This window comes from Phalangium opilio, unplaced genomic scaffold, assembly GCF_054372755.1.
Source record: "Phalangium opilio isolate 3A_F unplaced genomic scaffold, DU_Popi_V2 ptg000362l_1, whole genome shotgun sequence".
In the NCBI taxonomy this organism is placed as follows: Eukaryota; Metazoa; Arthropoda; class Arachnida; order Opiliones; family Phalangiidae; genus Phalangium; species Phalangium opilio.
Genome location: NW_028324231.1, coordinates 64,399 through 90,878, shown reverse-complemented (window position 1 = coordinate 90,878; position 26,480 = coordinate 64,399). Strand labels below are relative to the sequence as shown.

The 26,480-nt window shown below is 42.2% G+C and overlaps 3 protein-coding genes and 1 long non-coding RNA gene across 8 annotated transcripts; 3 read left to right on the top strand and 1 right to left on the bottom strand.

The window, feature by feature from the left end:
• The first annotated feature begins 1,744 nt into the window (after window positions 1-1,744).
• On the top strand, window positions 1,745-3,121 carry LOC149597280 (uncharacterized). The gene has a single exon (XM_089861007.1). It carries the CDS (start codon window positions 1,745-1,747, stop codon window positions 3,005-3,007), a length of 1,263 nt encoding a protein of 420 aa, XP_089717133.1. The 3' UTR covers window positions 3,008-3,121.
• Window positions 3,122-12,503: 9,382 nt separating this feature from the next.
• On the top strand, window positions 12,504-15,299 carry LOC149597279 (uncharacterized). Of its 3 annotated transcripts, none has more exons than XR_016379266.1 (4): window positions 12,504-13,293; window positions 13,366-14,203; window positions 14,266-14,616; window positions 15,224-15,299. It is a non-coding gene; the product is annotated as an uncharacterized LOC149597279 (long non-coding RNA). The 3 variants fall into 3 exon arrangements; XR_016379267.1 differs by having other exon boundaries at window positions 12,504-13,762; window positions 13,852-14,203; XR_016379265.1 differs by having other exon boundaries at window positions 12,504-14,203.
• LOC149597278 (uncharacterized) lies at window positions 15,048-18,359 on the bottom strand. The gene is made up of 8 exons (XM_089861049.1): window positions 18,262-18,359; window positions 17,264-17,321; window positions 16,839-17,142; window positions 16,576-16,772; window positions 16,229-16,495; window positions 15,758-16,164; window positions 15,537-15,577; window positions 15,048-15,449 (listed from the first exon to the last, which is right to left on the bottom strand). The coding sequence occupies exons 2-8, from the start codon at window positions 17,305-17,307 to the stop codon at window positions 15,423-15,425; spliced, it is 1,287 nt and encodes a 428-aa protein (XP_089717175.1). The 5' UTR covers window positions 17,308-17,321; window positions 18,262-18,359; the 3' UTR covers window positions 15,048-15,422.
• LOC149597277 (membrane-associated protein Hem-like) lies at window positions 18,349-25,655 on the top strand. Of its 3 annotated transcripts, none has more exons than XM_089861052.1 (10): window positions 18,349-18,458; window positions 18,549-18,698; window positions 18,773-18,898; window positions 19,936-20,164; window positions 20,223-20,271; window positions 21,082-21,235; window positions 21,304-21,360; window positions 21,655-21,924; window positions 25,212-25,324; window positions 25,387-25,655. In XM_089861052.1, the coding sequence occupies exons 3-8, from the start codon at window positions 18,816-18,818 to the stop codon at window positions 21,731-21,733; spliced, it is 651 nt and encodes a 216-aa protein (XP_089717178.1). In that variant the 5' UTR covers window positions 18,349-18,458; window positions 18,549-18,698; window positions 18,773-18,815; the 3' UTR covers window positions 21,734-21,924; window positions 25,212-25,324; window positions 25,387-25,655. The 3 variants fall into 3 exon arrangements, with proteins under 3 accessions (XP_089717178.1, XP_089717176.1, XP_089717177.1); XM_089861050.1 differs by having other exon boundaries at window positions 25,179-25,295; XM_089861051.1 differs by having other exon boundaries at window positions 25,179-25,324.
• The last annotated feature ends 825 nt before the right edge of the window (window positions 25,656-26,480 follow it).

Below are 26,480 nucleotides of genomic sequence, written 5' to 3'. Positions count from 1 at the left end.
CACCCACAAGTACCTACAAACACCCACAAGTACCTACAAACACCCACAAGTACCTACAAACACCCACAAGTACCTACAAACACCCACAAGTACCTACAAACACCCACAAGTACCTACAAACACCCACAAGTACCTACAAACACCCACAAGTACCTACAAACACCCACAAGTACCTACAATCACCCACAAGTACCTACAAACACCCACAAGTACCTACAAACACCCACAAGTACCTACAAACACGCACAAGTACCTACATACACGCACAAGTACCTACATACACGCACAAGTACCTACATTCACGCACAAGTACCTACATTCACGCACAAGTACCTACATTCACGCACAAGTACCTACAAGCACCCACAAGTACCTACAAGCACCCACAAGTACCTACAAGCACCCACAAGTACCTACAAGCACCCACAAGTACCTACAAGCACCCACAAGTACCTACAAGCACCCACAAGTACCTACAAGCACCCACAAGTACCTACAAGCACCCACAAGTACCTACAAGCACCCACAAGTACCTACAAGCACCCACAAGTACCTACAAGCACCCACAAGTACCTACAAGCACCCACAAGTACCTACAAGCACCCACAAGTACCTACAAGCACCCACAAGTACCTACTAGCACCCACAAGTACCTACAAGCACCCACAAGTACCTACAAGCACCCACAAGTACCTACAAGCACCCACAAGTACCTACAAGCACCCACAAGTTCCTACAAGCACGCACAAGTACCTACAAACACCCACAAGTACCTACAAACACCCACAAGTACCTACAAACACCCACAAGTTCCTACAAGCACCCACAAGTACCTACAAACACCCACAAGTACCTACAAACACCCACAAGTACCTACAAACACCCACAAGTCGGTAATCTGGCTAATGACCAGTCGTCGGTAATCTGGCTAATGACCAGTCGTCGGTAATCTGGCTTAATTACCAGCCGTCTGTAATCCAGCTTAATTGACAGCCGTCGGTAATCTACCTTAATTACCAGTCGTCGTAATCTACCTTAATTACCAGTCGTCGGTAATCTACCTTAATTACCAGTCGTCGGTAATCTACCTTAATTAGCAGTCGTCGGTAATCTACCTTAATTACCAGTCGTCGGTAATCTACCTTAATTACCAGTCGTCGGTAATCTACCTTAACTACCAGTCGTCGGTAATCTATCTTAATTACCAGACGTCGGTAATCTACCTTAATTACCAGTCGTCGCAGCGGCCGCATCAACGTCACGACGGCAATATTGTCGCAGACGTACGGACGGACCAACAAGCGCATACACATAAGACGGACGGGCTAACCGTTCCCTATACACGCGCGCCCGCTAGGAACGCTAGCGTCGGTCCGGAGACTATAAAAGCGCGCGCCGGAGAGAAAATCGGGGACTCGCCTGTGGGATAGACTGAGGGTTGACACTGACTGAATAAGCCAAGCGCCCAAAGTTGTAGAAGGTTCGGTAGCCGGCTGCAAAAGCTAGTCCGTCCTTCTCGGTGAAAAGCGAAGAGAGACTAAGGTCGAAAAGACCGAGCCCTTCGCTCTAGCCATCCTACCTCCCGCGCTATAAGTTTCGCATACTCCTATTTTGTTATTTTGTACTTAACTTGTAATTTGTAAAATTGAGAATAAACCTCGTCGGAAAAACATACATCCAGTCTAGTCATTCCTACCCGTGACAACTGGTGGAGGCGCGGGGCAACGATTGTACCCAGCCGCCCATGAGCTATTCTTACGATTCCGAGACCGAATCGTATACGTCTCCTGACTCTGCACGATCCCTCGCCGATCTGTCAGATTTTACGCCGGTAATCGCCGTTACCGCGATTAGCCCGTTACCTGTCGTGCCGACTTGTGTCGCTCCTACGGCCGACGAAAACCGCCGCTCCCGTCGGGGTCAAACTCCGGAGTTTTCCGGCCTCATCCCCAATCGCCGTCAACCGAGAAGCACTTCGGTGCCAGACATGGCAACTCCCGCCGAAATCGCTGCCGCCATCGCGACGGCCCTACAGGCTTTAAACTTCCAGAAACTAGAAGTGCCGAAATTTGATCCTGAGTCACAGGACATTACCGATTTCCTGCCGCTATTTGAACAGAGCACCAAGAACAAAACCAGCGATGATCGCATCAATCTCCTCCCTACAACGCTGCTAGGGAAAGCCCTCGCATGGTATTCGGCCAGACTTCGCAGTCTTAACGGAGCTGCCCGAACATGGCCTCAGTGGAAAGCAGACCTCACGGCAGAATTCGCTCGCTCTAGCATGGCGATATTCAACGAACTCATGGCCCACAAGCAGACCCCTGGTCAGGATCCCATCGCCTATTACCGTTCTGCGATTTCCCTTTGTTCCCTGGCCAACCCCGCAATGGAGGAGACCGAAAAGGTCAACCACCTTCTACGAGGTCTTCTTCCCAATCTCCGAGACAGGCTCATTTTAACATGCCCCACCTCCTCCTCGGATTTCTTGGAAAAATTGAGATTAATCTCAACCGTTCCGGCAGCGGATACCATTACCTCCGACTCACGCCTAGTAGAACTCTTCACAACAGTTCTCAATTCGACGAAAACTCCCGCCCCCTCGATGCCGGTACTACTCCATGACTCAAGCGCTGACAAGGATAATCCATACCACGAACTTCGGAACGAACTCCGTTCCCTCCGTGAGGAAGTTGCGTCACTCCGACGCGAAGTTAGGCAACCCAGGAACTCTTCGTCTTACCCTGCTTGCTATACGTGTGGTCGTACAGACCATCTGGCATCGTATTGCCGCCAAGCCCGCGGAAATTCGTCGTTCGACCACCATCGTAGTCCATCCCCAAGCCAGGGCGGTCAGCGCTCTTCGTCACCGTGGGGCAATTCATCACACAATAACCAACCTCGCAACCGTAGTCCTTCTCCATATCGCAACCAGACCAACCAACAACGATACCGTAATCAGTCTCCTCGCCCAAATCCCTCGGGAAACTTCAACGGACGGAGGTAAACGGAGGTACCTTTCCGTCTTCTTCAGAGCCCATACCCTTCCTCCTCAGCGCACCACACAAATTAATACACATTCCTGCCACCATCCATGATACCACGCTCGATGTCATCATTGACTCCGGAAGCAGAAAAAATATAATAAAGCCCGAACTCGTACAGCAACTTAATCTCCTAACTACCCCTCCTGGCACAATCCACCTTCAAGGGGCAGACGGGAAAACTATTACACCCACTGGGCGCACGGTTTTGCCGCTGAAAATAGGGGAGACCACCTATGCTCTGGAAGCACTCATCGTGAAAAACTTCAAATACGACCTACTACTCGGGTTAGAATTCTGCGAAACCAGCAAAGCCGAGATTAACTTCCGAACTCGCTCGGTTACCCTGGGTACTTCCGAATTCCCCCTCTCAAACGATCGGTTGGGCCACGAATTCAAAATCCGTACCTTGGATGACACTACCATCCCACCTCGTTCCGAAGCCCTCCTTGGAGTCGGCATCCCAGGCCAATCCGATACTTTCTTGGTTGAGGGTTTGCCTAGCACGCATGACCGCTACGGACTACTGGTCTGCCGTACTTTGGCCAAATTTGACAAAGGCTACACGTGTATTAGGGTCGCCAACCCGTACTCTCGGCCGATCATTCTGCCCCGACACTCGACCATTGCCACCGCTCACGATATCATTGAATTGGTCCTGTTAACGTCCACCACCAATACCGATGTTTCCATCCCAGACAACCTAGATATTGGGGACCACCTGACTCCCGAGCAAAATGATCGCTTACTCCAGCTTCTTCGACGTCATGCCCCAATCTTCTCACGCCACGACTACGACCTTGGTTGTACCTCCCTTATCCACCACCAAATTCACACCGGAGACTCCGCACCTGTACGGTCGCACCCGTACCGGAAATCTCTCAAGGAACGAGACCTACTAAAAGGGGAAGTTTCCAAACTATTGGCCAATAACGTCATTCGTGAGTCCTGCAGCCCATGGGCCGCCCCTGTCATTCTGGTTCGTAAACGTGATGGCACTTGGCGCTTTTGCGTGGACTGGCGTCGACTCAACACGGTCACAAAGAAAGATGTTCATCCCATTCCCAGAATTGATGACACCCTCGATCGCTTGGCCGGTTCAACTCTGTTTACCACGCTGGACCTGGCCTCGGGCTACTTCCAAGTCCCTCTTGCCGAAGAAGCTAAAGAGAAAACTGCCTTCGTCACCCCAGACGGCCAGTACGAGTTCAACGTACTTGGGATGGGCCTCTGTAACGCACCCAGTACGTTCCAGAGACTCATGTATAAAGCTCTTGGGGGACTCATGTGGAAAGTGGCAATGGCATACCTAGATGACATAATCATCTTTTCCACCTCCTTTGATGACCATCTCCAACATCTGGAAGAAGCCCTTATTTGCCTTGAACAAGCTAATCTCAAGATTAAACCAAGTAAATGCTCGTTCGCTAAATCTCGCATCACATACCTGGGCCATGTCATTGACGGTGATGGGATTGCTCCCGACCCACGGAATCTTGAGGCGGTCGAAAAATTCCAAACACCAAAAACTCAGCGCCAGGTGCAACAGTTCCTTGGCCTCGCTGGCTATTATAGACGGTTCATCAAGGGATTCTCCACGATCGCAAAACCCCTAACGAATCTAACTAAGAAAGACTGCAAATTCGTGTGGTCACCAGAAACGGACGCCGCTTTCCAGACCCTTCGCAAATGCCTCATTTCCAGCCCGGTCATTCAGCACCCGCATTGGGACCAGCCGTTCGAAATCCATACGGACGCTTCGGCCTACGGAGTCGGAGCCATACTAAAGCAGAAAATCAACAACCAAGAGCGGGTCATTGCGTACGCCAGCAAATTATTGAACAAAGCCGAACAGAATTATAGCCCCACCGAAAGGGAATGTCTTGCCATCGTATTCGGAGTTCAAAAGTTTCGCCCGTACGTTTACGGACGGGAAGTCTCTATCGTCACGGATCATCATGGCCTCTGCTGGCTTACTTCCGTTAAGAATCCCAACGGAAGGCTCGCGCGCTGGTCCCTTACCCTTCAGGAATTTAACCCCATCATTCGCTATAAGAGTGGCCGCAAGCACCTTGACGCAGACGCGCTCTCTCGATCACCACACGAACCAGCCACCTCCATCGAAGACACTCTTCTCACTGAACCATCGACAGTTCCTGTTGACCTGGCTACATTTGACGTTCGCGCTCTTCAACTTGAGGACGACTTCATGGCCCCCCTGATCCAGTTTTTTGAAAACCCACCGACCCAGGCGTCACGCAAACTTCGTCGCACCGCAAGTTGCTTCGAACTTCACAACGGAATTCTCTATAGACGAATCAAAACTGACACTGGCTTCAAACTGGTCATCGTCGCTCCCAAGCCTATGCGGCCCCCGATCCTACTCTCCTTACATGATGACGTCACAGCCGGCCACCTGGGTCTCCGACGCACCTGGGAACGAATCCGTCAGCGTTTTTTCTGGCCAAAAATGCTTAGTCACATCACCAACTACGTTACTTCCTGTGAGAAATGCCAACGCCAAAAAATCTATCCTATCAAACCCGCGGGGTTACTACAACCAATTCCCCCAACATTGACGCCCTTTCAGAGGGTCGGCATAGATAAACTTGGTCCGTTTCCGGAATCACTCGATGGCAATAAACATATCCTCGTCTGTACGGATTACTGTACCCGAACTGTCGTCGCCACTGCCATCCCTCGCGGCACAGCGGAAGAAGTCTCCAAATTCTTCCTACAACAAATTATTCTTCGCTTTGGCGCCCCGAAGGAACTGATTTCGGACCGTGGCACGGAGTTCCTGAACTCCATGATAAAAGAAATAACCCGGTTATATAGCGTAGACCACAAGAAAACAACGGCGTACCATCCCCGTACCAATGGAATGGTCGAGCGCTTCAATAAAACGCTGGCCAACATGATAGCTCACTATGTTTCACCCAACCACAGAGATTGGGACCGGTTCCTTCCCCATTTGGTCTTTGCGTACAACACCTCCGTCCACGATGTCACAGGCTACTCGCCATTTTACCTTCTTCACGGCTACGAAGCTGACCTCGCACTGGACGTGGCCCTGAATTTACCAGCTTCCGCCGTCCAAAGCCAAACAGGGTTGGAAAATGTCGCGTACGCTTTAAAGGCTCGCACCATCGCCGCGGACCGCCACAGTATCGCCCAGGAGAAAGACAAGCTCCGTTTCGACACTAAACGAAGTGACCCGACCTACCATGAAGGTGACCTAGTCTTCCTGAAAACTCCACGACGTACCCCTGGCTTGTGCGAAAAATTACTACAGCCATACTCTGGTCCCTATCGCATTCTCCGCCAAACCGCGCCTAACGACTTCGAGATAGCAACCTCAGACGGAAAAAAGAAAGATCTGGTATCCATCGAAAGATTAAAACCTTTCCATCAACGAGAACCCTTCCTAGACGACTACCCTGTGCTGCCCCGGAAGGTTCGCTTTGCCCATGTACCGATGGAACGGCGATATTTCCCATCGGATCCCCCTTCAGCGTTCACCGAGTCTTCTCATCCCCCTGGGCCCCCAGAAACTGAACCAATTGCTGCTCCCCCCGACTCCGCTTCCCCCTCCCGCGCCGTCCGATTCTCGGATGAGCCAAGGGTCTATCTCAGGAAATACCCCCCGGATACCGCCTCGGACGCTCGGCCCCTTCCAGCCAATGACGAGCCTTCCCGCGACCTCGATCTACGCCGATCGCCTCGTCTTCGACGAGCCCCGGATCGCCTTTCCTATCAGTGACCCTCATTCCCGCTTCTCTCGCGGCCGCGTTCGGTTAAGAGATATATATCGCTCTCTCCACCACGTGTCGGCGCCATTTTTTTACACCATGCGGCCGTCCCGCAAACAAAGGAATAACAACTATGCCTCGCAACTGCAACACTTTCGGGAAACTGATCCTCTACACCCCCGGCTCATCAGCTACCTCGAGAAGAGGGCTCGCCGCCGTGAACGTCGCGCTAATCCGAATACCGTGGACCCGGCCCTGCACCTTCCCGTAACTGCACCGCAAACTCCACCGCCTATCGTCGGGGAATCAGACACTCTAATCGCCGTTTCACCAGAATTCATCGCTCAATATCTAAAGCTGGTATCCAGGTGCGGTTCACGATCTACATTCACCTATTCCCACGAGTTCTACAGACAGTTGGACACCCCAACTTTGGCTGATGCTCTCCGATTTACCCGTTCAACATCGGACTTATTTGGATTCGACTTGCTGATACTCCCGCTATGTAACGACGCCCGATGGAGTCTCTTTTTTGTCGACCTCGAGTGCCGCCAATTCGGCCATTTTAATTTCTTCGGGCCACCGCAAGACGAGGTAATTTCCCGTATTACTCCGTACCTGACGAAGGAAGCTCAAATTCGGGGTATCGTAGATTTCGATATCAATGACTTTACTCCCGTTTTCACGCCGCCCCTTCCTACCAATGGCCACCACGACGGTAGTCTCTTTGTGTGCTATTTATCCGCCTCCCTGGCCTCGAACCCGCCACTACGGGAGCTATCTGGTTTAAGCCTCGTCGCCATTCAACGCCACGTCTCCACGGAACTGGACCAGAACCAGCTCCGCCGTTTATAAATTAACATTTTTAGCTACCTTTCGTTATGCCCTTTTTAAAACCAACCACCCCTTTGTTTTAGTTCATGCGTGTATATTCGATTCTTTTGTTTTGCCACCCCATATAAAAACCCTTAGTTTAGTTTATTTGTATATATTTATGCGTCGGGACGTCGCTTTTTTAAATGGTATGCTGTCGCAGACGTACGGACGGACCAACAAGCGCATACACATAAGACGGACGGGCTAACCGTTCCCTATACACGCGCGCCCGCTAGGAACGCTAGCGTCGGTCCGGAGACTATAAAAGCGCGCGCCGGAGAGAAAATCGGGGACTCGCCTGTGGGATAGACTGAGGGTTGACACTGACTGAATAAGCCAAGCGCCCAAAGTTGTAGAAGGTTCGGTAGCCGGCTGCAAAAGCTAGTCCGTCCTTCTCGGTGAAAAGCGAAGAGAGACTAAGGTCGAAAAGACCGAGCCCTTCGCTCTAGCCATCCTACCTCCCGCGCTATAAGTTTCGCATACTCCTATTTTGTTATTTTGTACTTAACTTGTAATTTGTAAAATTGAGAATAAACCTCGTCGGAAAAACATACATCCAGTCTAGTCATTCCTACCCGTGACAATATTAAAACCGTCTTATCACACTATCGATAGGCCATTCCAACCAAAAGGCAATAAGAAGAAACAATCGGATTATTATGAAGCAACTATACGTTAAAAAAGGCCACTATTGGTCACGCTGATACTTCCCAATAAAACAGTGTATAAATGCTAAAATATCGCAGATTGGGGCAATTTTTACCTCTCCGAGTGACGTATGTCACGGAGAGGTTCTAAAATCGACAGGCATGTCTGTGTGTGTGTGTGTGTGTGTGTGTGTGTCAGGCACTTTCACCCCAGGGGACCGCGTTCGCAGTTTCCGAATCGAAGCAAATGTGTTCGCCATTTCCGGACCGCATACACAGTTCCCGGAAAATTCAAAACTTGAGGCTATCCACAATTCGCCTGGCCACTATTACTTCATCTGACTAGTCAATTATCCATTCCACATGAACACCAATCTGTATACATTGGCTTCTAACACCACCATCTTCTGGTCTTTGCTTTTGTCCATCCCACATGGACACCAGTCTGTACACCTGGCTTCTACACCACCATCTTCTGGTCTTTGTTTTTGTCCATCCCACATGGACACCAGTCTGTACACCTGGCTTCTACACCACCATCTTCTGGTCTTTGTTTTTGTCCATCCCACATGGACACCAGTCTGTACACCTGGCTTCTACACCACCATCTTCTGGTCTTTGCTTTTGTCCATCCCACATGGACACCAGTCTGTACACCTGGCTTCTACACCACCATCTTCTGGTCTTTGTTTTTGTCCATCCCACATGGACACCAGTCTGCACACCTGGCTTCTACTCCATCGTCATCGTTGGGTTTAAGACATTCGCGGCGATCAGCTAGGGTTACGAGAAACGTCTAGCCTCCCTAAGGTGGGATCGTCCACCGAAGGTTTTCGCAATTGCGGTTGTTCTTGCTTTTAGCTGTAGTTCGACACCCTTATATACTACCTATTTGAGTATGGTGAGGCAACCGGCGTATGCTTCAATTTAAACGCCAATGTTAGTCAAGTCTCTCAAGAATGTTTAATTGTTCTTTATCAAGACGATGTAACGCTCAATAAGGCGAACAACTAACGAAGAAAATATTTAATATTAGTTATATTTATTTTAATATTTAAGATAATCTTGTTTCTCAACTCAAAATTAAAACGGAAAGAGTTAAAAAGCAGTCTATTTTTTTGTCTGTGTGTCTGTCCGTTGTCACACTAGTGCGCCGAGTTAGCAGTTCGCTTTGTTTTGATGTGTTAAGAAATCCTACAGAACCTTAATATTCACTTTTTCCATAATATAAAGTGAATATGTGGAAATCTTTTTCGTAATTACGATGCATTTAGTACTTTTGTAGCTTTAAAGCTCTGTTTCATTTTGATATTCCAAGGGTGATTTCTAATATTGTTATTTGAAATGGATGTTTATATATTACTTAAGCTATACTACATCTGTTTATAGCATAATCCTTTCTATAGTGATTTCAAGAAGAACGCAACTATATAGGTCTATTGAACTTTTATTTGTCAATAGGCCTAGTGAACCAAAAAGTAAACGCTTGGTTTTCGTTTCTGTAATGCAGAGACATTAACGGTTCAGAGTGAGCCGAAAGTTAATACACTGTTAAATAATTAGGCTTAGATTTTATAATCATGGTGGAAATCTGGGCCGCGTTCAGCAGAGCTCAGCGCTGTTAGCAGTGTCCTACAGGACGGGATTTTGTTTTTGAATTTGACGTCACGGACGGTGCTTAGCGCTGAGCCAGCGCGGTCTTCAAAGAAAATCGTCAGGTTTTTGGAAAACGTGACGTAAAACGCGTAGTTCTCAGCTTGGCGAAAGAACATGGAGGAATTAATACAAATAGCTCTTGCTGATTCTGATCGGATTATAGCTATTTAATTGGCGTGAAACCAGTTGATCACGCGAGAATTTTAAGATACATGTTACTTTCTAATTTTAATTATAAAAGTTGTTGTTATCTATCTCTTTAAATATGTTATCATACAATTTTTGTTAAGCCTTGGTATCTTGCACGCTTTATTGCGCTAGCGTCATTTTTAAAACACCGATGACCGGAGAAAAGCTATGACGACAGATCTCACCGGTAAACGTTTTCCAAAATCCGCTGTCATCTTGGGGAGCTCTGCTGGACGCAGCCCAGACCAGTGAAAGGTCTGATCGTAATCGGATTATAGCTTGGTGTTTTCATGCTTTTTATGGTGCGCATTTACTTTCAGTGTGTGTAGTCACAAATAAGCTTTGATGTTATGTAACGTTAACAGTCATGTTGACAAACTAAGAAAATCGTTGAGGTGAAACGAGAGGATAGTGTTTACATGGCAACCCTGTTGTGAATATGGCTTTGAACATAGAGGTAGAGGGTATACAGTTGAGGAGTAGAAAATTGGGCCTTTACAAAAACGTAAAGGTAATATCCCTCCAAAGTTTTAGCTCTTCATTTCCCGTTTTTTCGCCATCGGATGATTTTAATGTGTACAAGTATATCCTTATTGGATGTAAAATGTCGTCTGATTTACAGTATATTTGCTATGCTTTGTATACTGCTTTAATATTTCATAAATTTTAACTTCAGTATTTGTTCTTAAAAAAATAAACATTTCCATATCTGGGTAAGTAAGTTTGTAAGTAGTCCTCCTCGGAGAGGTAATATTTTGGTTTTCCCAACTTGTTAAAATTTAAATTAAACATACTTAAAACTAATTTTTCTTAATAACAAGAAAAATGGTCCTAGATTATAGTGTAAAGTTTCATTTAAGATCGTTCCCAAAACTAACCAACGTATAGTTTTTCTAAATCACGAGGAACCGATTTGTTTTTTTCCAAAAATTTCCCATGTTATTTCTATGGGAAAAATTCCTGTTTTTCATCAAAAGGTGTGATTAATTTTATGGAAATGAAAACCACCCTTAGCAACTTTATTTTTTATAAATTCAACTAATTAATGGATCTCTTTGAAATTTTAACCACATATTGAGGGCCCGAATTGTAGTTCTGTGGAATTTATTCAGAACAATTAATGCAATACAAAAAAAACTACATCCAAACAAAAAACCTTCCTTATACATTAAGAGCAGTATGAAGTCTTATCTAAGAGAGCTACCGCTCTCTCAGAATTTCTAACAAGCCTAGAGATGTGAAATTACCGTAATTTTTAAAAACGTAATTTACCGGGTAAATTACCGATTGAAATTTTGGGAAAACAAAAATCACCGTTCAGTCGGTAATTTTTGGTAATTTATATTTTCCTGTGCTTACAATCCATTACTATAAACAACGTTTAATTGTGAGCACTATCTGACACGGCAACTGTGGCCTTTGTAATCTGATTTCTAATTAAAGATTTATTAAAAGGCTAATTTCTAGCGCAACTTTGTAAGTACTGACTAGCGAATAGCGCCTGGTGAGTCATTTTGGAAGTAAACACAGAAATAATTGATCATTTAAGTGTAAAATGAACATTTAATGCGTAATAAAAATGGTTGGTAATTTACCACGGTAATTTACCGCAGTAACTTACCGGTAAATTACCATTGTAAAATTACGGTAAAATATAAACGGTAATTTACGCGGTATTTGGTAAATTACCGGTAATTTACGGACGGTAAATTACCATTGTAAAATTACGGTAAAATATAAACGGTAATTTACGCGGTATTTGGTAAATTACCATTGTAAAATTACGGTAAAATATAAACGGTAATTTACGCGGTATTTGGTAAATTACCATTGTAAAATTACGGTAAAATATAAACGGTAATTTACGCGGTATTTGGTAAATTACCATTGTAAAATTACGGTAAAATATAAACGGTAATTTACGCGGTATTTGGTAAATTACCATTGTAAAATTACGGTAAAATATAAACGGTAATTTACGCGGTATTTGGTAAATTACCGGAAATTTACGCGGTATTTGGTAAATTACCGGAAATTTACGCGGTATTTGGTAAATTACCGGAAATTTACGCGGTATTTGGTAAATTACCGGAAATTTACGCGGTATTTGGTAAATTACCGGTAATTTACGCGGTATTTGGTAAATTACCGGTAATTTACAGACGGTAAATTACCGACTCACATCTCTAAACAAGCCCAACATCAATAAGACATCGTCATCCCTAACCTACGAACCGATATTATACCAAATAAGTAACATTAAGTGCATGTTTCATCGAGATGACTGGACTTGATGCAGTTTGGGGTGCCTAATATACCTCTAGGTCAGTGATGCCAGATTGAGGGAAATTTCCCATATCTGGGGAAATTTTGACTCCTAAAAACGGTAAAAAGGGAAAAGGGAAATTCCACCAAAAATTTGCCAAATCTAGGGAAATTCCATGGGAAGAAATATTTTATTCAAAACCTACAATCTCAACATAGAAAATTAAACAACTTCATCAAATTGACCTATTAATTACGTTGGATTCTTATTAGATGGCAACCCTGCTACTGTTTTTAGTAATTTCCAAACATTGAATAAAGTCGTCTGCTAAATAACTGACCCATTGTAATCGTTACGAAAATACATCGCCAAAAACAGTTGTCAAGCTATAATTCTATCATTTTCTATGCGCAGAATCTGGCAACCCTGAACTAGGGAAATTTTGGTCCCAAAAGGGAAATTTTAAGGGCTAGAAAGGGAAATTCCATTTTTCCCACCTGGCATCACTGCTCTAGGTATAGATGCCACCCCCTTCAACACTTACAAAAGTGCAACTGCATGGTGATGGGTGAATGAACAACTAAAAAATAACTAACATGTGAAACTAAAATGACTACAATGAACAACTAGATTAACAGCAGATACCTTAAGGCAAAAATAGATTTTTCAAAGATCATACCATTTTTCCATTTTGGTTTAAAATATTGGTGATTTAAAAAACTCCACGCTTTCAGTCTCTGCGCGATATTAAACGAAACTTGCTGGAATTTAATGAACCGAAGCACTACTATGAGCCTTTCTTTACCGACTTAAGGTTGAGGGTTTCAACTGTACAGAATCAACACCGACAAATCACTCCTCAAGTTAACATCACCACTATTTATCACTTTTTTGAATTAACGGAAACGTAATCTGCTTTCTACCATTGGATACAGATTGACCAATCGGCGTCATCTTGAAAAATGGCAGTCCGGGACTACTGGACTCGGATGTCTAATCATAGCCAACTCAATCAAGCACACAACGACGAAAACTTCTTGTGTGTATCACTGGTCCTTAGGACCAAGGGGGGCGCATGCTAAGAACGAGTTTTTGACATAGATATATTCGGGGGTTTGTTATTTGCCTCTTAAATTACGCGGTTTATTTAATTAATCTCGAACGATTAACGTAACGTGATTACGTTAAAAAAAATCATTTTAATTCGTTCATTCAAAATTTGACAATTCGCTAAGCCTAAAGATAATTTTAAGCAGACAATATATAGCTCAGCTCAGTTCAGTTCAGTTCAGGTGCAGTTGACTCGAGAATCCACCCGGTTGCCAGTTTAATGTAAATATATTTTTTATTTAATATAAAATTAATTCTAGTTAATTTTAGTTGATTTGGAAACGTAATTTATCCAGTTACGCTTGTTTTAGGCAATCTGGAAAATAGTTTGCAGTGTAAATAAGTAAGGAGAAGCGAGTCAAGCGACGGAATTTTCTAATAGAGCGATCTCAGAAGCCTTAGTGTGACGTCACCCATGCTATTTGCCCATAGAGCCAAAGGGTACCAAACATGGCCGCCCACTGCCAAACCTAAGCCCGTGACGTTTTACCTAGGCACTGACGTCACAATCGAGATAGCTCTATTCTTGGCCTCCGCTAAGTTGTAGGAAGTTTGAGGTTACCATTGATAATGATTTGATTTTGAATATTAATTAAACGAAAAACGAGTGAAGCTAGCGCGATGTTTAACAGGCTTTTGAACAAAATCACCGATTCCAGCAAAGTAATTGGCATAATCAATAATTTTAAGTAGTATTTCTCATAATGAGTTTACCCCTCCCTCAGGCCAGCACCCAAAGAAGTTCATCCGGGGCATGGCCAACTTAGATTACCGGTGGTAGAAGGCCTGCCAACTTCACCCGAGCCCCATGTTAAGGCACCATATGCCTCCCAAGTCTCACGATAAATTGGACGGAGAAGAAAATGAACTTTAGTCCAATTCTACTCTGCGACAAGAACTCGATGATTTGAATAAGTCTTTGAAGGAAGAGAAATGGTATTCCCAAGAACTGAAAAAAGAAATTGACAGACTGGAAAGTAGCGTGCTCTTTGGGCAAGGAAACTCCGCTTCAAGAACCGAAGCTGATATGTTTTATCAGAATCAGATTAAAGTTCTGGAAGAAAGTAAAACATTGGGTATGTTTAGCTAACCCACCCTGTCGCTCTCGTTTAGCTAACCCACCCTGTCGCACTCGTTTAGCTAACCCACCCTGTCGCTCTCGTTTAGCTAACCCACCCTGTCGCTCTCGTTTAGCTAACCCACCCTCTCGCTCTCGTTTAGCTAACCCACCCTGTCGCACTCGTTTAGCTAACCCACCCTCTCGCTCTCGTTTAGCTAACCCACCCTCTCGCTCTCGTTTAGCTAGAGCTAGTATTCGTAACCCTAAATAGCTGAGAAACTAAGCCTTTGTTAACTAAAAAGGAAAGTGTGCCCTAAACCTCTGTTAACTTAAAAAGAAAGTGTGCCCTAAACCTCTGTTAACTAAAAAACGACCTTTGACCTAAACCCAACCAATTTCCAAAGCCTTAGTTTCCTGTAAGCCTTTGTTTAAAAAACTGAGCTAAGCCTCGGCCCGAGCATCTTTGACCTTAACGGGCGGGGGCGGTAATTTAGGCATAACGTGGTGGGGCAATTAAAATTCTGCCTGACTCTCCTGGGAGGATATCTCTTATTCGAGGAATCCATTCATTGGCTGCAATTTCTGGGAATAATCACGACTTTCTCGGGCGTTCTACTCTACAGCCACGCCAGGGTACAGCAACTGAATTGAACTTTTATTGCAACTAAACTATAATATGATACAACATATATACATCAACGGACGTATTTTAGCTTCGAGAGAACGAAAAAATGAAGCCGCCAATATCTATATTGGTAAATAAATCTTGACAAAACTAGTCCTGGACAAGAGAAGTGGTACCACCTTAATGGAACTGGGCTTCTAAGGACCAAAATATCCCGCGGAATCCTGTCAAATTATTATACCCATGTATTATTATTATTATCATTATTAATTATAAATAAATAATTAATTATTAAAGAAAAGCGTGCTTACATCCTTGGTGGCCTCTTCATCACTTTCTTCAGATTTATCTTCTGCCAAAATTTAAAATATATATATGATACAGGATTAAAGGTAGACTAGGGAAGCGGGACGGGACTTAAGAATGGCTCGACCCCACTTACCCTCAAAATGGCGGAAAACAGGACGCAAATTGGAGCTCCGCCGCCGAGAAGTTGTCCGCCATTTTGAGGGAAAGGGGGGGCATTGTTTACCTCGGGGAACCAAGGTATAGTTAAATATATAAGTTGAGCCACAGGGATCGGAAGAAGCATATCGGTTCCTCGCTTGAATCAAGCAGGTTTTCTTGGCGGGTGGTTCGCCACCTCCAGGGGGGCTTCTCCTCTTGCCACTTGTTGTTATCCCTCTTTTGGCTTTTCCTCCTCCTCGAGGAGCGTTCAGATCTTTGGGGGGACACAAACGAAGCCTGGGTCCTCGAAATCCCAGCGCCCTTTGAGGAAGGACGGACGGGGCGGGCCAGACGCCCTTCATTTGAGTCGCCGCCGAATTCTCAATGCATTGGCGTTTCTCGTCAAAGGTCATCTTACGCAGAATGTCGCGGATCGCCTTGTTGTTATCTTCCGAGTTACGGTGGAAGGTTTCCAAGTTTCCAGTGACGTCCCTTTAAATACATACATTCGATTACAATTGCTCCTTCCATCTTGGGTCCTGGGTCAAGATCTTACTCGTTCAAAGTGACGATATCGGAGCTCATTTGAGGTAAATCATTTTCGATTGGTTTCAACAACTCCGGTTTAAAGAAGGATTTGAAAAATTGGAACATTTTCCCTACGAACTCGAACATTCCGCGCTCAAAGACTTCGGCGTAATTTCGAGCGGAATTGTTGCTTTCCAGAATCATTTTTAAAACGCTGACGATTTCGCCGTTTCTTTCCCGCACCTCTTCCGTCAAATTTTCGAGTTTACAAGCGACTTCTTCCAGTTTGGATTCTCTTTAAGACGCCAACCAACAAAATAATTAAGAAACCCGTGTGGACCTAGCTCTAGCTTTAGTATAAGCCGGGAATAATACCTTTCGGGGCGCAAATATTCGCGCAAAGCCTTAACGCGGTCGTAATCCGCGTTGTTATTAAATCCAACGTTAGAGTTTACGGCTGTGCTATGAGAAGGTCCATTGCTGGTTACCATCAACGCGTTTTGCGGACGCGTGTCGTAGTTATTATTACCGCAAAAAGTGTTTTTAATTCGTCCAAAGATTGACGAAGCGCTCTGTCAAATTAAACAGTAGCTTATTTAATCCCCGCCTGTCCCTGTCCAGTATAATGGTCAACGTACCTTGGTAGACTCTGATGAATTCTTCGACGGTTTCGTCTTATCCACGTTTTTTATCTCTGGTTGTTGGCGAAAAACGGAGCCACATTGGGGGAACAAACCAATTGATTGTTGATGACGAGGAGCCGGTACGACAAAGCCATCTTGATCACGTGGCAATTGAGAATTATAAGAGTTATAGCGTGGCGATAGCATATCCTGAGAGTTTTCAGTTTGAGACTGAGTGCTTTCGGTAGATTGCTGAGAAAAATCCCCTAAAAGTTCCTGAGAATCCGGTTGAATTGACCAGCGCCTCTTCTTGTTGTTACTAAAACGACATATTAGACCCTAGTGTTAAGCCTAATGTTGGTTCAAATTCGCTAAGCCTTGGGCCTGCCCTTTATAATACACCACTATCCTTATTTATATAAAAAATAAACAATATATACCTTGGATTCGAAACATCCCTTTTAGGGATTTTTCTTTGATACATCTTTGAAACTCGAACTAGAATTAATTCCAATTACGTTTAATTAAAATTGGCCCAAGAAAACACTAACGACGTCCTAAAACGCAGAAATCGTGACTCCGGGCTTTTTCAAAGATGAAGTCACCTGACCCGAGTCTCCCAACCAATCAAGACGGCTGTTTCTACAACCGACTTGCGCTCCTGCGCACGCACATATAGTTTACGCAACTCAGGGTTGCCAGATGTACGATCCGGATCGTATTTGTACGATAATTAGGCTCTTCGTACGATATACGATCCGTAGGAGGGATCGTACGTCAAAAATACGATCCTACAGTTAAATACGATCCGATGTACGATCCTATTAAAAATTTCGGTTTAGTGGCCAAAAATAAATGTAGACGTGATTATATTATAACATATTTACTTCAAAACTTAAATAAAAATTGGACTTTCGAAGAAACAAATTTTTCCATAGCCCGGGAAATTAGGAAACGGGGGTGGAACTGGAAATCATTTCGAGCAACCTGTTAATATGGGTGCATAGGAAAACCTGTAAAGTGGTCTTATTCCTCTTGTTTTTCCTGCGTACGATCTCAATTTTTAAAATACGATCCAAATCAAATCCTCGTACGATAACTCGGCGCGTGAAATCTGGCAACCCTGACGCAACTTCCTTTCGTCTGTCGCCGTGTGAGTTTAGGGTTACCAATTTACGATTCCACCAAAATTTAATGAAAAACTGCTTTTTTTAATCGTAATTAAGTTGAAGAACATAATTGAGGTGTTAAAGTTACCGTATTTTACCAAGTGTTATAATTTTATTCAGTATCAAATTATAAATTACGATTAAAACTTGAGGGGGGGGGGGGAAAGGTATTTTTACCAAGGCTTAAGATGGCGGCGACTTTGGAAAGCTATTTAAATCGTAAGCTTATTAAATTTAAAATTTAAATGATTAATACTAATTAAAATTACCTTAAATGCAGATACGATATCCGTAATTACCGCGGATGGAAGAAATATTGTGGGGCAAGTTAACGCGGATTTATAACATCAAAAAAGCCTGCGGTGATAGCAAGTCCAAGCCGTCTTTCTTATCGGATAAAAGTTTGGAATCGGCCATAAAGCACGTCATCAGGAGGTTTCCTAATGTCGATTCTAGAGGAACGAGCGTAAGTTTTTCCGTTTTTCCGTACCCCCATTGCGTCTACTCGTGTATTTGTCCGTATTAAAGTTACCCGTGCCCGATTTTCGACTTACAGAGTCAGCTTAGCGCTGTTTATAGTATTCGGCAGGATATTATGAAGTCTCTTTCTCTCTATTATTACACGTTCGTTGATCTGTTAGATTTTAAGGATCACGTTTGTGAACTTTTAACGACTATGGATGCTTGTCAAGTGCAGTTAGATATAGTGAGGAGACAAATATTTTTAATTAACCGAGTTGTAAGGGAAGGGTTAACGAAGGGGTTATTCTTTGAATTTAGTCTGAAAGGCTACCTGGACCTGACTGTCACCTACGTTTCATTGATGATACTTTTATCTCAAGTAGAAGATAGAAAAGCCGTTTTAGGCCTCTTTAACACTGCCCACGAAATGACGCACGGTCAAAGGTTAGTCCCCGACTTTATTTTAAAAAACTAAATTACAGGGTTGCCACGCGTCAGGGAAAACCTGGGAAAGTCAGGGAATTTGAAAAAAGGTCAGGGAAAGTCAGGGAATTTTAAAGAAAGGTTAAGGAAAGTCAGGGAATTTAAAAAAAGGTTAAGGAAAGTCAGGGAATTTAAAAATGGGCCGGAAAAGTCAGGGAGTTTGATTTTAGTGGGTAAAATTTGTGGGGATAAGTCTTTATTGAAAGAGTAATGAAAGTTTCTCTTCCTCATCCTCTCTTCTTAACACAGGGTGAGGGCCAAACTTTACGGTTTAGCTCGCACATTCAAAATACACAGTTTTTTTCAATAAATATAATTTATTCAAGGTTAATTATAGGATAATTAACTACATTTAAGGTGCGGAAATTAATTAAAATATATATTTTCCATGTTTTATGTCTATATATTACCCTTCATATTATTGGTTAGCTCGGGTTGGGTTATGTGAGGTCGGGTTGGGTCGGGTCGGGTTAGGTGAGGTCGGGTCGGGTTAGGTGAGGTCGGGTTGGGTTATGTTCAGTTCAGTTAAGTTAAGTTAGGTTATATTTTTAGATATTTTATGGTATTTGGTGGCTAGGAAGAAGGAACTGGTCGGGTGGTTTTTATGGTCATGAAAATATCGATTAAAATAGGTTCTGCGACTTAAATGTAATTAATTATCATATAATTAACCAAGATATGATATTTATTGGAAAAACTGTATTTTGAATGTGCTATGATCTAACCGGCTGTTATCGGTTATTTATAGTTAAAATGTTTCTTAATCATTTTGGTGCAACAAATACATTGGATATAAACTTAATGTAGATCGAGTTTATTGAATTATAAGCACCACTTAAAACGTGCTGTAAACATTTAAATTTTCGGCCTAAAAAGGTCAGGGAAAATCTGAGAAAAAGGTCAGGGAAAACCTGGAAAAGTCAGGGAATTTGGTTCTGAAAATTCCGTGGCGACCCTGTAAGTTGAAACTGTCTAATTTGCGATTATTGTCGCCGCAGCGATAGTAGCTTTCCCCGCCTTGGTCAGCTAATAGTAGACTACGACCCTCCGATGAAAAAGTTATCGGAAGAATTCATACCTCACGCCAAGTTATTATTCCAAGCCATCATGTCTCTGCAACAAGTTTTCCCGCGTAGAAACGTCACGGCTGATGATTGGAGGAAAGGGCAAATGTTAAGTTTAGTCGCCAATCCGGCTCAAATGCTCAATCCCGCTCAGACTGACACGGTAATCAAAAAGAGTTAAACACAACATTTGAGAGCGGCGACTTATTGAAATGTTTTAGATATCTTGCGAGTATTTGTCATTGGAGGCCATGGAAAGGTGGATCATATGTAAGTTACAGGGAGCCCAGCATCGGTCCTATAATACCTATAGTATCCTATATTTTTGAACCAGTCCTATATTATCCTATAATTTCACCTAAAGGTCCTATAATATCCTATATTTTTGCCTTGGTAGTCAAAGTTTTCGTATAGTTCCTCTGAATTTTCCAAGTAAAATCCAATTCTACAAGAGATACGGGGATGTCCTTCGACTATGTTATAGTCCAATTTGCTCCCCATCCAACCATACTAAGAACTTAGGGCTACGACAAACAGAGGCCGAGTAATTAAGGAAAATGTTCATAAACATTCGCTCCATTGAATTAAGACGGACTTATTTTACAAAACACCTATTAACTCTGGTTCTGTTAGAGATAAGGGGATGTCCTTTGAGTATGTTATAGTCCTATTCGTCCCCCATCCAACCATACTAAAAACTTAGGGCTACGACAAACATGGGCCGAGATATTAAGCAAAACGTGTACAAACAACGCCCTCCATAGGATTAACATTGCAGTATATTTGGAGGCTCATAACTCTGGTTCTATTAGAGATACGGGGATGTCCTTCGAATATGTTATAGTCCAATTTGTTACTTTTTATTTTTTGAGATTTTTCTACATAGTTTAAGCCCTAAAATTGTATTATGTACGAGCATTTTTAGTCCTATATTTTCCTATAAAAACACAGGCGTTTTTTCTCCTATAAAATCCTACAATAATTCCGGAAATAAATTCCTATATTTCCTGGGCTCCCTGATTAATTAAAGCGAAATTTAAGTTTAAACTGTTGATTGACGTTAATGTTAATCCCATTTAGTCGGTTTGATGTTGATTCACCAATCTTTATCGACTCCCCAAGCGGCCGATCTCTTTTCCAAGGCGTTAAGCGGAGGATGGGTGGTCACTTTATTTCGAGACGAAGTCATTTTAATACATTCCCATATCCAACAATTCTTCGAAGGAATTAAAGGGTTAGTTTTAAAATATTATTTTTAATTGAAATAAAACTTGAAAGAAAAATTTCATCCGCTTCTTTTAGTTACAACAAAAAGTCTGCCGAAATCAAAGAATCCTACAATTACGTTTTACAAACTGCGTAAGACGCCTTAAAATAGTTTTTATTTTAATTTAGATTATTTTTAAGAGTCGTTAAAATTAATTTATTTCTTTCTTTCTTTATTTCCTTCTTTATTTCCTTCCTTCTTTCTTTCCTTCTTTCTTTCTTTCTCTCTTTCTTTCTTTCCTTCTCTCCTTCTTTCTCTCCATCCTTCTTTCTTTCTTTCCTTCTCTCCTTCTTTCTCTCCATCCTTCTTTATTTCTTTCTCTCTTTCTTTCTTTCCTTCTCTCCTTCCTTTCCTTCCTTCTTTCTTTCTTTTTTTATGGTTGTTAGGACACTGGTCCATCGAGAGAGGCGAAAATTCCTCAGGACTGCCTTGAAAGAATTGGGCTTTGGGCTTAATCTTGACTGATCAACCGGGACTTTTGGGGCCCAAAGCTTTGTTGGTTTTCATGGGACTCGCTCTAGCCAGAGACGAGATCCATTGGCTACTGAGACATTCGGAAAATTTGCCGCCCCGCCAAGCCAAAGGACGCAGTCAGGTCGAAGATTTAGTCGATCGGCAGCTGCCCGAGCTTCTGTTCCACATTGAAGAACTCAGAGGTAAAAAATATCTCGTAAACCAGACCTTGTTCAGGGTTCAAACAAACCTCAGGGAATAAATTCAGGGAAATAAATAGTTGACAAAAACCTCAGGGAAAATTCAGGGAAATATCCGCGTCAAACAGGGGCCGAGTAATTAAGCAAAATGTTCGTAAACAAACAACCCCTCCATAGGAATAGCGTCACACCCAACTTTGCAAGCTCGTAACTCTGTGTCTATTAGAGTTACGGGGATCTCCTTTGGATATGTTATAGTCCAATTTGTCCCCCATCCAACCATACTAAAAACTTTGGGCTACGACAAACAGGGGCCGAGTAATTAAGCAGAACGTAAAGAAACAAACCCCTCCATAGGAAATGCATTAGACCCAACTTTGGAGGCTCGTAACTCTGGTTCTAGTAGTGATACGGGGATGTCCTTTGAGTATGTTATAGCGCAATGGCTGTACTCTTCTGAAACCACTTTTTTCCGATTCCTCGCATTAAAATTAATCAGAAGCCGAAAAAATCAATTTTATAAACTCCAAAACCGAAGGTTGGCAGACGCATGATTAATCTAATGAAGAGAGACTCTGTTGAAGTCCGAGATGGAACTCGATTTTTCGCAATTTCAATTTTCTGTTGTTTTTAATTTTCCCATCGAAATTATCTTAATTAATTAAAATAAATACACTTAATCCGAATGATTAAAACCTCCTGATTCCGATGGTGCCAATCGCGGTTCTCTACGACTAACCGTTAATTAACTACGCAATTAAACGTGTCGAAACGCAGCCCGTGTTTTTAGTTTTCCTTCTTTCCAACGTCTTTTTGCCTTTCTTATTTAAAATTAATTTAAGTTTAATTAACCGATTCTGACGTAGAAAGTTCTAAGGAATCGAATTAAAGTTGTCCCAATATCGCCCGACTAGCGGTTCATTAGTTATTCCGCTAATTAAGACCATGTCCGTTCCAAACTGTGGAGACTCCCTGTACATTCTTGGTGACGATCATTAATTTAGTGATCGTACGGGGTGCGATTTTTGTCGGGTCGGGCTCCGGGTCGGGTTGCGAAAAAAACCCGGAAAGTCGGGTCGGGTCGGGTCGGGGTTTTCCTTTTTAATAAAATAAACTTAATTAACATATTCTAAAAAATTATACATAATATCTATGTACTATGTAATGCAAGAAATTTATTTTCAGTAATTTAGTTCCAAGTTATCACTGCTTTACTGAATCCAATAGTAGGCGAATCTGCCATATCATTGCTATCTGATAGAACGTCGTGGAAGGGATTGGGGTAACTAATTGTCCCTGAACAGGCGCAACTTCCATCTGTAAAGATTTCAAATTGTCCTTGTCCTTTGTCTTGGGTAGTGGCTGAATGGGGTTTCAGGTACTCGTGAAACTCTTCTACCACTTTTTCAATTTCGAAATCAATTGCTCGCAACTTAACACACAATTAATACATTGGCGTTTGACGGACGACCATGAAATTGCCGACATATATCAGTTTTCTACTGGCTTTCGAAGCCTCGAGACAGAAAAAAATTAAATATTCAAGCTCGCCCTAATCTGATTTGAGTTCCTATCTACTCTATCACAAAGCGCGACCATCAATAATAACTTACCCTCTACTACGGGCCCACCCCGAATTTTTTAAAACCCGACTTCAAAATTGACTGGCCGGGTCGGGTCGGGTCGGGTTGGAAAATACCGGGGATCCCCGACTTCCCGGGTCGGGTTCGGGTTCCCCGTACGATCACTACATTAATTAGAGTTAAAACCTTAATTATCTTCATTTTTAAAGGAATATTTTTATTGGATATTGTCACGTGACCCGTTAAGGGTGTCATATTGAAAAATCAGATTTATATCTTTAGGAAGGAGGTTTAAAACTGATTATTAATGTTCCTGATTTAAATTCCACTGATTTCGATGAAACTGATTTGGATTATATACTAATTTCGACTGATTTATCCATTTACAATCTCCCCGTGTTTTTGCCGCCATTTTGGAAAATGGCGATAATTTAATTTGCGAGATAGGGCTCAAACTACGAACGCGATCTCTACGGGTTTCTCGTGATGGATTCCCCATCATTTCTCTTCGTCATTTTGTAGATAATTTTATGTACAAAATGACAAAGAGAAATTTTCAAAATTCTTTATAGAATTTGCGTAATTTCACTTTTAAGGTTACAAGTTCGAAGGTCTACAGTCCAAAACCTGTCAGTTCTACGAACTCAAAACCAACGTTTTCGGATTTTTCGGCCTCTGTTTAGTTTATACAATTTAATTTAAGCGAAAAATTAAATTTAATTATGGTTGAAAATGCAAAATAAAAATTGAATATAAAAATGACAGAAATCTCAAATTCAAAAAACCCGGCCAGCCAGCTACAAGTACAGACGGAGTAGCTATTTAGTTTGAGCGAGAATGGGCATATTCATGGCCGGAATATCCTTCTTTGTGTCGTTACTGTCGTCGTGACGTCGTAATCTATAAAAAATACGGAAAAATTATTGGTAAAAATTATAATGCATTTTAAAATTTTATTGTTCCGCGCTTATTGCCGGTCCTGTTGGCGGCTAGGCTTCCTGCTTCAGCCTGTCTTGTTTACAGGGATGCCATATTGGGCTTGAAAGCCGCCAATTGGGCTTCTTCTAAAAAATATTGGCTGGAAATAAACGGGTTGGCTGTTGGCTGGAAATTGGGCTTGTCGGGGTTTTTCTTTGGCTTTCTGTACTTAAAATACCGCCAATAGGCGAAGATCATTAGAATGCCCAAAAAACTGACAAATGGTACTGTCAAACCATTTGTGTAGCTTATAATTCGTCAATTTATGGTTAAATAAAGTGGTTTCATTTTGTTTTGGGTTTTAAAAAAGGTGTCAGTATGTAATATGGATTGAAATTTCTAAAAGAAAAACCAATCCCAAATTTTCACGATAAATTTTTGTCTCGTTTTTGGGCTGGATTGTTTAGATCTTAGTCAGTTTTTGGGCTTCTTTTCGAAACACCGATTGGCGGTGTTTTTTGGTTTGGGCTTGTTCCCAATTTGATTTTGGCGGGTTGAAGGTTTTCAATCTGGCATCCCCGCTTGTTTAGAAGCCTGGGATGAGTTCCGCCCGTTTGCTCCTGAATTAAGTTCGACATCAATTAATTTTTCCGATAAAATACGCGACAATAGTATATAATTTCGTCATAAATAGTTTTATTATTTCTTTAAAATCAAGTAATTATCATTTTTGTACTTTGTACTTGAATTTAAAAGAGACCGGGTAATAATTTCTATGTGGTCTTTGAGGTGTACCACTGTTTTCATTCGTAAACAAACTAGTTTGAAGTTTCCATTGCAACAGTTACTTAGTCGAACGCCGGAAATATAAATGTGAGAATTCAACATATTATTTTCAAAAAGTAATTATGTTTAAACAGTTCAGATAAAGAAACTAAATTTATACTAAATTTCTTTCCTTAAGGTTCAGCGACTTATTAGTTACAGCCAAAGTTTCTTCTACGAGGCGAGTAGGGAAATCTTACAAAGAAGAAAGTTCCAGTTACGAAGTGATGGGCAGCGCCAAAAAATGGGAGATGTTAAAATGAACTATTCTTAAACTAACTGCTTATAAAACAAATTTCTGTAATGAGTAAAAATCAACTCATAGTTTGTATGAAAAGGAATACACAGCATTGCCGCATAAACTAAAAATATGCCGATAATTTAAAATAAATATATTCGAGATGTTCAGCCTTTTGTCCCCTTTGATTAACATTCATTAATTAATTAATTAGAGTCCGAATGAAACATTTTACAGTAATGAGGCATGGCTCATTCGATTTGTAAGCTTGAGTAGATTAATTGGTGAAAGTTTCAAGGAAATTCACCGTTGGGGGGCCGAGTTATTCCCCCTTTTTACTTAAAATTAATTAATTAATTAGTGTTCGAATGAAACATTTTACAGTAATGAGGCATGGCTCATTCGATTTGTAAGCTTGAGTAGATTAATTGGTGAAAGTTTCAAGGAAATTCACCGTTGGGGGGCCGAGTTATTCCCCCTTTTTACTTAAAATTAATTAATTAATTAGTGTTCGAATGAAACATTTTACAGTAATGAGGCATGGCTCATTCGATTTGTAAGCTTGAGTAGATTAATTGGTGAAAGTTTCAAGGAAATTCACCGTTGGGGGGCCGAGTTATTCCCCCTTTTCGTTTACAATTAATTAATTAATTAGTGTACGAATGAAACATTTTACAGTAATGAGGCATGGCTCATTCGATTTGTAAGTTTGAGTAGATTAATTGGTGAAAGTTTCAAGGAAATTCACCGTTGGGGGGCCGAGTTATTCCCCCTTTTCGTTTAAAATTAATTAATTAATTAGTGTACGAATGAAACATTTTACAGTAATGAGGCATGGCTCATTCGATTTGTAAGCTTGAGTAGATTAATTGGTGAAAGTTTCAAGGAAATTCACCGTTGGGGGGCCGAGTTATTCCCCCTTTTCGTTTAAAATTAATTAATTAATTAGTGTACGAATGAAACATTTTACAGTAATGAGGCATTGCTCATTCGAT